General features: G+C 54.8%; 1 protein-coding gene across 1 annotated transcript in view; it reads right to left on the reverse strand.

The window, feature by feature from the left end:
• The window catches only part of Lilli (AF4/FMR2 family member lilliputian), a 112,506-nt gene that overhangs the window by 7,395 nt on the left and 92,180 nt on the right, over positions 1-12,931 (reverse strand). Inside the window, exons 8-10 of the mRNA XM_076904116.1 lie at positions 9,847-9,883; positions 360-414; positions 152-204 (exon numbers count right to left, since the gene is read on the reverse strand). Coding sequence (XP_076760231.1) covers positions 152-204; positions 360-414; positions 9,847-9,883 — 145 coding nt within the window. The remainder of the gene's footprint in view (positions 1-151; positions 205-359; positions 415-9,846; positions 9,884-12,931) is intronic.

Raw genomic sequence — 12,931 nt, forward strand, 5'->3', positions numbered from 1 at the left:
GTGGGATAGTAGGTTGGTTCGTAGAAAGCTATCAAATGGCCGGGCAATTAGTTATAAATAGCTCGGGCGCATTAATTTTGGGACGAGAGATAATCGAACAGTGTATAACAGGAGTATTAATTAGCGAGCGTATCGATAAACGGATACTTACTCGACCGTGAGGTCGGGGCTTCTGTTTCCCCTCGTCGTTCGCGATGACGTTTCCTGCGGAAGAAAAGCGGAACGATTACCAATTAATTTTATACGCCGATGTGATCGCGATCTCTTCCCACGTCCCTCTCTATTCGAACGTACGCTCTAATAATCATCGCAAATAAGAACCGTAACCTATAAATTCCGCGATATGCAAACATTTCTACCTTGCTTGCCTCATCCTCGCTGTCCTCGGACAGGCTCAAGTCTCGTTCCAATTCTCTGCAACAGAAAACAGAAGCAAAACGTTAACAACGGAACTTTTCGAATAGCCAAACGGCACCTGTCCGCGAGATAGAACTCGTTAAAAAAACCCTCTGGCGTGCGCGTGGTAACGTACGGGGCGTAGAAACAGGGGCGGATAAAGGAAGGATCAACGGAGCACTCTCGATTAGAATCAACAAGAAGAAGAACGCGTGACTGCAGGCTCCGGCGACGCGACGCGACGCGAGGCGACGCGCGGGGCAACCTGTAGAACACGAACGACGCGAGAGGCAAGGTAGGAAACAATCGTTCATTGATCTCTGAAACTGCTGTTTCACGCACGCCTCTCCTCCGCCGGTTCCTTTGTCGCCCAGCCATCGACCTGTTTCTCGCCTTCCCCGATCGCACTTTCGCTTTTAACTTTTACTAAACTTCCCATCGCATCGCTCCGTCTAATTACTCTCGTCGTCCATCGAGACGTTCGATAACAATACTCGTGTAGCGATAGAGCTGCGGAGGGGCGAAAAAAAGAAACCATCGAGATGAGAACCTAGAGGCGAAGAGGAAGATGAAGAAGAGGAAGAGGCTATCGAAAGTTTAACGCGAACGTGGCCAAGCTTGGCCTAGAAATGTCCGCGATATTTCATCCGAATCGAGCCACGAGCCGCGGTAATAAAGTAAACACATTATTCGTTCGACCAGTTGAAAAAGACGTTTTGAAAACTGTGAAAGTTGTGAAAGCGGCGGCTCGTGAAAGTAGCAAATAAGAGGCGCGCGATAACCAACGGTATCGTTATCACCGCGCCTTCTCGCGAATTTTCTTAGCCAGCGGAATTTCGTGAATCGCTAAGCGACGAGGAGGACAGAACCGTTGTCAAGGGTCGCGACGTCGAGCGCACGCCAGCGCGAGTGGTACGCGCGTAGGCAGGCAGGGGCACGTGCATATGCAGGAAACGAGGATGGTAGAATAAAAACGAGGGTCCTTTCACCCTCGATCGACGAGGCACGCGAGATGCGGAGATGCCGCTCTAAGAACCGGGTAAAGTACAGGCGCAACCGGAGGGGAATGGAAAGCAGCGGCGAGAGAAGTAGCTACGGGGAGGCAGCCGGCGCACACCGATGCGAAAGAGAGAAGAGGGAAAGTATATATACGCGAAGCACCGAACGCGGATGTGCGGAGGGTCATCGACCCTAAACACGCTGTCCTGCGTCCTCGTCGATGCCCGTGGATACGGCTGGCTGGCTGGCCGTTCCTAAGGTCGGGGGCTTAGTCTCGCCTGGCCTCGCGTAACCCGTTAACCCTTCCCGTGCAGCCGTGGAAAACTCTTCACCGCGTCCGATCGAGGCCCGGATGCCCCGTCCATTTTCCTCGATATTCCTCGATTTATCAAACCAGAGAGAGTTTCGCGTGTCTGCATTCAGATTGAACACCGTGCCGCGAACGACTCGACGGTGGCCCAAGCGAGCCGCGTTCGAGTGAAACGAGAAAGAAGCGAGGGATACAGAGGGTTTAACGATCGCGGGTCGCAAACTCGTGGGAACCCTTTCAATTTCGTAGCCACGCCGTTCGTTACCTTCGACGGATTCCTTCCCTCCCTCTGTCTCTCCCGCGGGAGAGAAGACGGCCGCATTATCTTCTATCGGAGCGCGGCCGAACCGGGGAGGTACAAAGTGGCGTTTAGCAAAGTTCAACGATCTTATTCTCGGCGGAGCGCTCTTCTTCTTCTTATTCTTAGGAGCGTTTCGCGCGTCGTTACGCGATGGGACGAGCGCGCGGGACCGAGTCCGAGCCGCTCTCGCGAGCCGCGCCTCGCGTAACGGTGGAACGCCAGCTATTCGCGCGATTATCAACAGCGTCGCCGAAATAGCCGCGTAACGTAATACATTCCCGCGACGGAGGGTACATTTTTCCTGGTCGCTCCTTTAAATCTCAACGATCTCCCGTGGGAAGAATTCCGACTGGCCAGCGAGACGAGGAGGGACGCGATCGTGACGCATAAACATCGCGGGAGCCGGTCGCGAGGCGAGAAGGAAAACGGTACTCGCGGCTGGAATCCATTTCCATCTGTCAGCGCGTTAACGCGGTCCCGTCATCGCGAAAAAGGAGCGGAACCTGTTTGCCACGGGCGGAGGAACGGGGCGAGAGGGCACGCTTCTCTTAACCTCGCGTGATCGCGCCGCGCGGGTCTCTCCTTGCAACGGGGGAACCGGCTCGCGGTTACGCGCGTGAAAAGCAAACGGGCGAGCGGCGAGAAAGCGCGAGCATCCGGCCCCCCGCGTTCCTGCCCGCGCTCGTAACGTGTTTCCGGTGGAAAAGAAACCAAAGAGAGAACAGCGAGAGAAAGAGAGAGAGAAAGAAAGGGCCGTGACATTATCACGGCCCGCCCTTTCATCGAATTAAACGCTTTGACGACGTCCCTGTGTAATTGGCAACGAGAAAGGGACGGGAATCCGGCCGCGAGAGGAGTCCTTCTGGCCGGCGTTCAATGGAATATTTTATTCGAACGGGAAATCCGGTTATCCGGTTGCGCGTTCCGGTTTAAAACGTTTGGTCCCCGTCGAACGCGATCTATTTTCCGTCGGGGTTATATAGGAGCGACGCGTCCTCGCAATTCCCTCGCGGTGTTCGCGCGGAACAGAGGCGGAACAGACGGAGAACGATATCGTTCATCGAGAGGACCGTTACGGACGAGGGGACAGTCGCGCGTGTCCATTGTCTTCGATAATCGAAGCGTCGCTAGACGTTTACCAGGAACGAGTCGATGGACGATTGTAAAAAGAGGCTGGAGAACGAGGCGATGGCGATCGCTGAGTTGGTATCGAGCCACGGTGTGCTCGGCTGGTTATCCATTAGCTCGTCCGGCAATGTTCTAGCCGTCCTCCACGGCGCCAGCACGTGCTCGCCAGCCAGAGCTCGTCTAGAGCTCGATGAATCTCGACCGCGAAGAGTGCCACCCCACCAATGTGGGAATTAATTAAGCCGGGTAAACGCGGAGGAGCACGTAAGCAAACGATCCGCTTAGAGCACGGTTTACCTAATTACTGAAACCGAACGGTTGGGAATCGGGTCGAGAACTAGCTGGAAAAACAGCGGAGAAGCTTCGCGAGAGTTCAAGGGAAACTTTGGCTGTGATTCTCGCCAAACCGCCGTTGTCTAGCTTCGCTGCTACCGTTCGAGCAACCGAACGATGGGAATGATCGTTTTTAAAAGTTTTACGAGAAGAAATGCGAATCGTCCGGCCGCGTCTAGAAAGTGGTAGTTGGACGCAATTAAAAGGATTGTCCGGACGTACGATGGCCGCTCGCGCGGCGGCCGTGTTCGAGTTGCATAATAATTAAAGCGAGAAGTGCGCGTCGGGCGAGCCGCGCGGATCTCGAACCAGCGACTGTTGGGCAATTCGCGAAACGAGGATCGCATTCCTCGTTCCGGGCGCATTTATAGACGGTGGCGGTCGCCGACTGCGATAGTAAGTTCTGCTGGCCATTAAAACAGGGACGACGAGGCGGTAGGAAGTGTGGAAGGAGGCCGTCGTCGGTGGCGCAGAGGGTGAGCGCGGTGGAACCGTTCGAGGTGGCGATGGAGCACAGAGGAGAAGAGACAGAGAGAGAGAGAAAGGAGCATAGAATTCCACGAGGCAGACTAGCGAGCTGCCTGTTGCGAATAACTTCGGAAGTTCCAGCGTGTATACCACCGTGTTTCTCTCTCCTTCTCCTCCTTCCCTCCCGTATATATCCTCTCTCGTTCTCGCCGTGGTGAACCCTTCCGTCTCCTCGCGACTCGACCCGTCTCTTTTCGTCCTTCCTCTCGCTCTCTCCCTCTTCCACTTCGTGGTACCGCTTCTCCTGCCACCCTTCTCACGCCACGGATAGAGTTCGTTCTCTCGTGTCTCTCGTCGTTCGTTTTTAACCCCCTTCGGTGCCGCGCCACGGATATACAGGGTGACACAGCCAGGCAGGAAGTTGTTCCTCACGAAGCAGCAAAATGAAAACGTGGAACAAGGTATCGTGTAATCGAATCTGAACGTTCGATAAAGATCTGGTTCAACTTGCTTTGTACGCTCACTAAATTGTCGATTAAGTACAAACGTAACTAGCAAACTTCTGTTAGAACGCGGAACAATCTTCCGCCCAATAGTACCACCCTGTATGCACGTTCATCCTCCGTCACCGCGACCTCCCCTCGCGTTCCACATCTCCGTAGGTTTCCTTTTAACCCCTTATTATTTCCCATTGCTTCACCGCGATTCGACTGTCTCCTCCCTCGGCTTCCACCCCCGCGCGCCACCCGATCCTCTTCACAGGGCGCTTCCTCCTGTTGTCGGTGTCTCGTTTCTACTTCCCTTCTTGAACCCCTCTCACGTTCCGCCCCTCGCTTCGCCGCTTCTGGTTATACGCCATCTGCATCCGAGTTACCTCCACGAGTTGCAACCCGTAACACGCGTCGCACACCCCTTCGCTCCATCCCTCTGCCCACCCTCCTCCTCCCTGTCATCCGTTCCTCGTTCGACCAGGACTTTTCTCGCTTTCCGCTACCAGCGTAAGCGAAGACGTCTGTTTCCGCGTCTTCTGTCAGCGGCTTCGAAAGCCCTTCGGAGTTCGAGCCCCTCGCGCGCTCTACCGCTTCCGGAGACGCGCAGCATCTGCGTGCAGCGCGCGCGATCGTCGAATACGCGGTTACACCCATCGACGATGTCGAGGGATTAGCCGGAGACGACGGGAAGGGTTGGCGAACTGCGACGAGCGTACACGGGATTAAACGATTAGCCTTTAATCGGCGAGCCATAGAATTTTCAGAGGAACGTACGAATCTCGTCGAGCGGCGCCACGACAAAAGAGCCACGGGCCCGCGCACAATGCGCCCGGGGGAAATTGAATTTTTCACGCAGGATAACGTTTTCGGAATTCCCGGCCGCCGTCAAACGCACCCCCGCCGGCCTGTCCCGCTTCGATTTTTATGAAATTCCGCGGCATACATCTCGCGCCGCTGGGAATACGTGCACCCCCGCCCCTGCGATCGGCAAACGAAGTCGAATCTCTCCCTTCCCGGATCCATCCGGGTCGCGTAGAAATCGGGAGGCCCGAAAATAATCGGACGGGTCGGTGTTCCTTTCCTCCGCAATTAGCCGTCGATCGCATTTAATTCTCTCGTTGTTTGTCAGACGCGTGTCGTTGGTCCGTCGACGACGCCGAGTTAATTCCGTGCCGGCCGCGAAAATAGACGCGCGCTGCGAATCGAACCGGGGACCGGTCCGCGGCGTCGATCGACGCCGGTGAAAAACCCGCGTCCTCGCGAACCGACTCGCGTCGGCTCTTCTATTAATAAAACATCAGAGGCACGCGGTTTCCCGCGTCGCATCGAGCTACCCCCGACCTGTCCCTCCTCCGACGTCGACCGTCGCTTGAAAATTCCCAACGAGATCGGTGGGAACGGATCGCGGTGTCGTCCGCGACGGCCTCGAACGCGGCCCGCGAAAACTCGCGGCTACCGACTGAAATTTCTATTGTACGGATTTCTCATCGAGAGACTTGCCTAACTGCTGCTACGATTTACGTAACGCCACCTTTTTTTTCCCCTCCTCGAGCAGTCGAATCGGCGTGAACCGTGCAAAGTCGACCGTTCGAGGAGCGGACGGGCGGCCGAGGGGGGTGTCGGAAAAAAAAGAGAATCCCGCGCACGGAACGCCGGTCGTGTTTCGCGTTTCCACGCGAATCGCATAATCGACGCGGTATCGTCGGCTTAAACGGCTCGATTCCGTGAGAACGGGGTTCGGGATAAATTGAATAACGACACGCTTGTTCCGGCGAAATTGCTTAGGCGCACCGTTCCGCACGGCTCGATTTAACGGCAATAAAACGACTTCCAGCAACGTGAGACGACAGCGGGTCCGACTAGGTCGTCCGTCGAACCGAAGCCTTCCTTTTATTCCGATCGCGCGAGCGGGTACCACCGGGCCAAGAATTTCGTGGGCGCCTCCTCTCTCGCGCACGGGATGAACGCCGTGACAAAGAGGGATAACGAGATTCCTCCGACCATCGATGACTGCTCGACTGTTTTAAACGGAGCCGGAAAACCAGTTAAGAGCGAACAAACGGAGCCACGGGGCCGCGCCGTTGGTCCTCGATCAACGATCGCGCTGATCCGGCTTAATCCGCGACTTAGTTAACACCGTGGAAAATCCGTGGCACATCCTGAGAGAGAGAGAGACACCCCCGGTTGAACCTTATTCCCGCCTCGTTCCACTTGCCTCCACTCCCGCTACCTATTCCTGAATCACGCTGAATATATTTCGTTCCTGACTTCGTTCGTAGCACTTGCGAAGAACACTGGGGGGGTGAAGAGTAATTGTAACAGGGGGTGGTGCGAGAGCGATCAACTGGTTTGGAACAATTTATCGAATCGTCGACCGTGTACGACAATATCTTCTGAGAGGTAACGGAGACGGTTACCACGGATGAAGTATCGCGTCCCAGGGATAAATATCAGAGGGTCGGTGGTTAACTCGTTCCGGCAAACGGGTAGATTCTTCCGAGCGGAGACGCTCGTCGGAAAGGTCAGGGGCTAATTCGATAATTTCGATTAATTTCGCGAGAAGAAGCTTATCCCTGGAGGTAATGGCCATCCGGCGCTCAGCTCGCGCCTACCCCCGCGGGAAAATTCAATTGAAGAAATTACGCGGCGTCGTTCCCGTCGAACGACAGAGTTTCGATGAATCCCATTAGCCCCCACCGCCGGCGACGATTCCGTTTCTAATTAACCGCGTTCGATCGGATCGTTGCGATTTAACGCCGTCGTTCGTCCCGCTGTTTTAACCAATTTATCGGTAAGCAACGTCGTCGAGGCGATACGTCGTCTCCGGGAACAACCGGAGCGATCGATGTCGATCGAAATGATGCGGGTAATCGAGAAACGGCGTCGAGGAGTGTTTAAAGAACGCGTCGTTGTAGCTGGCCGACGTTATCCTTGCCAGTTCCTCGAAGGAGCGAGCAATCAGCCGTGGATTATCGTCTGCTGCCTTAACGAGTACGCGAAATACGTTAATCGCGGTCAGGCCAGTCCGTATTTACGTGCTTGCTCGCGTACGCGAGCAGCCAAGCTGATAAATCGCGGCATCTGTCGGGGCGCGGCATCGCGATAACCGTTCGCGCTAGAAAATTAAGAGAGATCAACGGGAGAAAAGACAAAGAGCCGGGACGGAGAGGGACACGGTGAAAAATAAAAATTCCAGGCTTATCGCGATCCGGGGCGGGCAGCGAAATCCGTTATCGCTTTGCACAGAACTCGCGGTCGACGTTATCGGAATTGGACAAGGCCGTGGAGCCTGTTGCCTGATAACGCACGAGCCTCTCGCGTTCGACGTACATCTTCGCGATACGACGGTAACCACCGTCTCGTCGGTCGCTGCCTCGTTTTATCGACGCCTTAACGATCTGTCACGGCTGAATTATCGTACCCGTATCGACTGGCTAATTAAGATCCGCGTAGTCGTATCTTCGAGATCGATAAGATCCATCGAAATTTCCAAGGGGCCACCAGACACTTTTCCCGCTGATTGATCGACCCGCCGTAGAAATATTAATTAGTCAACACGCCTGGCTCGATTTATCGCCCCGTATGATACTCGCCGCACGGCTGGGGAATAATTGGCAGCGAAACGAAAAGCGGAACGCCTCGACGACACACCTGTTCCGAGTTTAGTCTTCGAGGCGATTACACGACGGCTCAGGAAACAATTAGGGCCGATGATACACGTCCCGACTACTGTATCGCGTGCGCGCACCAGATCCCAGCCCTTTCGCCTCTCCGTCCCTCTCCCTTTAAAACCGAGTACCCACGAGGTGTGTTCGTTCGAACGTGAGTCGACTCTTGCTCGAAACGCTCCGTCGAATCGATCTCGCCCATCTCGATTACCCCCGAGACTGTCGACGCCTCCCGGATACACCGCCGCTTCGACTAGTGTTTTTTTTCCTCCTACTTCTTTTCGACGCGTAAAAACGCGAAAATCGCGCAAAGTACTCCGATAGGGGCCTCGACGCACGTATTGGCTCGAAACGAGTTAACGAGCTCGTAAACTCGACGCAGAATCGCGTCATCGACGGATCGAATCGCGTTTACGCAACACCGAATTCCGATCGTGGCGAAAAAAAAGTCACGTCGACCACGCGATACGACCCAGTTTTCTAACGAGGAACCCCTGGCAGGGTTATTAGGGGCAGTTACGACGGTCGAAAACCCACGACGAACTGCAACGGACCGGAGAGAAAGAGAGGCGATCGAGAAAGAGAGAGAGAGAGAGAGAAAGAGGATTGAGGGTTGAAAGTGGGAACGTGTCCTGCCTACCGTTTCGAGGCTCGTTAATTTTCTTTCCGGCTCGATAGGGGAACGATGAACGCGCCGATTTCAGGAAATTGTCCGACCCGTTCTATAAAGATACTACCCTACTAGTCTCCCGCGATATTGCCCCGTGCCCGTCTAACTTTTAACCCCTTCGACCAGGGAATTTTCCCTGCTTTCGAAACGACTCGCTACCCAAAGAGTTAAGATGGAAGAATGACGCGGCACGCCGTGTCGTACGGTATGCAAATCCACCGGGCATAATAACGCACGCTTCTGATTAACCATTCAAGAGATTGACGGCCGTGTGCAGCCAGTAAATGCAACGTAGTCGGCGATTCCATCTCGGAGTGTGGCAATACGGTTGACTCGACCTACGACGCTCTTCGTCACGTGTTTCTCAACGGTGTTTACGACAGCCTGTCGTAAACAGTTCGAAACACGCGTGCCTTTTATTCGAAGCAACGTACTTTGATATATAAAAAACAAGAAAAAAGCGCTACAGAAAATAACGAGCCGAATCGAGCGAGCGAAACTCCCTCGCAAATTCACCGCTCGAGAAGTACAACGATCCGGATCGCGAGAGACACGCGAAACGGAAGTTCCGGCGGTGCGGAGGGGCGAGAAAACGGCGACGCCGCTCTTCCTGCGTCGACACACGTGGGAAAAGTGTTCGAGCGGTCGTTCGTTTCCAGGTGTGCGTGTCCTCGACGCGGGGCACCGACTGACGAGTCAACGGTCGAGAAAATTGAGACGTACGGGGTGGAGGGCTCCGATCGGGGGAAGAATTTAATTGAGGCTCGCTGATAAGGTGAACGCGCACGCATAATTAATCCCGTCTTTGACGGATTGATTCCCGTTTAATCGGCCCCGCTCGCCATCTACGCTGCGCGACCTCGAGTGGAGGAGTCGTTCCGGGAGTACTCGTTAAAATCGTTCGACGTCCCTCCAGAGCGGAATGAGATTCGCGAAAAATCTTGGCGATCGATCAACGTTCCGCTCGGTTCTATCGAGGATAATTGGTTCCACGGAAAATCGATAGCCTCCAAGGAGAACGGCTCGCGGCTCGTCCAACCGGACGACCCAAACTTTTTCGGGAAATTGGTGAAAATACTCACGTGGATGGCCTCCTGGGTGCGTTGTGCCTCTCGCGTTCTGGAACAGAAAGAAGAATAGACGGCAATTAGCGTCGGCTAAGTTAATTAGCGTTCGATTATCTGCGTCCAAGGACGGGGATCGAGATGGAGAGAAACGTGCCAGAAACGATCGTTCCAGCTGGCGTAACGACATCGTCGCGGCTACGTCTAGGCAGGACGTGATAAACTGTCGCTCTGTTCGCTGATAACGGACACGTGAAAGTAGAAAAAACGATCACCTGTGCGATAAATCGATCGCCTGGCTTGTCCTTGTTATACGCTACCATTCGACGCGTAAATCGGATGAATCACACGATGTGGGTACACTCACGATTCCGTGAAGTTTCAGCACCAAGATTTCGAGCCGTTTCGAAATCGCCAATGCCTCATCGATCGATCGGTCGTTACGTCTCACGCGTGCGAACCGCGTTCAATTTACAATCGCGAGCGTTACAGCGGGACCGCGTCGATCCTCGACATCTGCCGCGAAAAGAATCATTTTCCTGCAAGTTCCAGCTCTCTTTTCATCGAGCTGCCGGAGAGATGAATCGCGGGGCCGTGAACGCGCGAGGGGGAACGTGAAATCTCTCGGAGAGATCCCCAACCGAGGATCAATTCGTCCGGCGTAACCTTCGTAACGCGCGCACCGTCGCCCCGTTGCACGAGCAGCTCTCGCACCCTAGGAAGCCCAACGAGCTGACGAAGGAAGAAAGGACGAAGAAAAGGGCCGAGAGAGGAAGGCATCGCGTAAACAATGGAAGGCAACATGCACGCGCGCACGTACGCGATCCATGGGAAAGGGGCTCTGTGCTCGTAGACGAGGATAGGGCGGTGGGACTGGGTCAAACAGAGCGAGAGGGGACACCAGCAGGAAAAGAGGGTAGCTCGGCCTCCGACGAGAGGGTTGCACGGCTCGACGGCAATACTGCCGTCGAATTCGATCGCAACGCGTTTCGCTAGCCGCGAATAAAATTCTGCCTCGTGGCTGGGAAACTGGTTTCAGAATGAGAAATCGTTTCCGTAAAGATCTAGACTTCTACCAAGCAACAACGACTATCGACTCTCGAGCGTTAACGTTGGCATTTCTAATCTACGCGCTTTTTGCCGTCTCTATTAATATTGTAGCTGTAAATATTGTTTATGCCACGACAGAGAGAAATTAATGAGCAACGCGGACTTAAATTACGCGTGGAAATCCGAGGGACAAAAAAGTGACGTATCCCGGCAAAAACTGAATCACATAATCAAATGGTTGCACGGTTTTTCTAAGGCCAAACGCGGACGATGTTTGCGTCTTCGCTCGCGTATCCAGGAAAAATATGCGTATCGTTTGACGCGCGCATTAAAATATCCTCTGACGGAGAGGATACTCCTTGATCTCTGGCTGGTGTTATTTCCATGCTGCGTTAATGAATTCCATATGTAGCGCGATTAATATACGATTACCGAGTTAGATGCGTCGCGGTGTCCAATTAGAGGGATGATTTATCGGCACGATCGTCGGCCGTGCGGAGGAACGCGGCCGCTAGTGGTGTACACACGCGGATCGTCATAACTCTCGGCCGTTTCGAACAAAAGCTACGAAATTCCCTGGCAATGTTCCACCGGCTAATTATCACTGTTCTCGTGCCCCGCGGTAACGGAAACCCGTGCGAAACCGTTCGAACGGATCGCCGCGATCGATCAATGACACGCGCAATCGCGCTCGATACAGGCCTCAGGGGTGATCGGAGGAGGACGTTGCATAATTCCCGCGATCGCGTCACGCGAGAGCCGAAAACTCGAGCCTTTCTCCTTGCGCCGCGCCCGTCGATCGAATCGTTCCGTCAACCGACGACGCGATTTCTCTCTCGACGTCGATGACACGAGCCGACGCGTCACCGTCGAAGACTTCTCGCGCGTGCAACGAGGACGCAATGGGAAATCGATGCAACCGACCGCACGAAAAATCGTATCACAAGCTGGGAGACCCTGCGCACCTGATAGCAGAAGATAATGGATGGCGCCCTGGAGGAGCTCGAAGCCCGCGAGCATGACTTATCGGTCCACGTTCCAGTCGATAATCGATGCTGGTGGTGCTTGGCGTTGCATATTTCGCGATCGTGCGTGCACGCGTCGCGTTCTAACACTCGGTCTCGCATAGAGGAGCTCGCGATCGGGTTCAGCGAAATCGAATCGATCGCGAGGACGCGCATGCAAATCGCGCGCGAACGCGCGGCTCGCCCTCGATTCCGCGACGCGACGTCTGGCCCAAGGTCGTCCGAGGAGCGCTCGATCTTCTCGTAACCGGAGATTCGATCGAGGCCTCGCCTCGATAGAACGCGCGTAGAGATTTGATTTACGAGGGACGACGTACGTACGCACAGGCTGGACACACGCGTGACAGGAGTCGGTAAAAAGCGTGGTGCCGGTAACGGAAGCGGGCGTCGTGCCGCATACACTCGCAGTGGCGCGCATCGGTCGACTGAGGCACGGCTCGAGGCCCACGAGGGCCTGGCCCATTCCTGCCGGTCGAGTTTTACTCTCTTCTGCCCGGTGGTAGTCGCACACGCGCCAACCGGGGACTCCGAGCCGCAGCTTGCTAAGCAGACGGTCGCTTCACCTGCGTACCGATGCCTTTTGTTCGATGCGCCCCACCTCTCGTTCTCTCTCTCTCTCTCACTCTTTCTCTTTCCCTCCTTCGATCGCCCCTACACCCAGCGATCCTCCGCTCCGTTCGCGTCCTTTACAGCTACCGGTCGTTTTTCGTCTACGTGCCAACTTTGCCCGTCTCCTGCGGGCACCCTCTCCTCCTCGTCCCTCGGATCCTACCGCGTTATTCAGACAAAGCGCGCCAACTGTATCTCTCTCGCGACTCGATATTAAAGCGAGATTAAACTAAACGATCGCCAAGGACTTCGTCGATCGTCCGATCGTTTTCTTTTTTCCCGATCATCGAGAGCTGCTCGATCGAGCGAGATCGGTTCAACGTTCGATCGAGCTGGCATAAGAGCGACTGGCATCGATCGGTGTATAACGCGCAGGCTGTGTTTATGGAAATGTGTGCGTGCTCGCGGCCCGTAAAGGA

Source organism: Xylocopa sonorina, chromosome 11 (genome assembly GCF_050948175.1).
Source record: "Xylocopa sonorina isolate GNS202 chromosome 11, iyXylSono1_principal, whole genome shotgun sequence".
Lineage (NCBI taxonomy): Eukaryota > Metazoa > Arthropoda > Insecta > Hymenoptera > Apidae > Xylocopa > Xylocopa sonorina.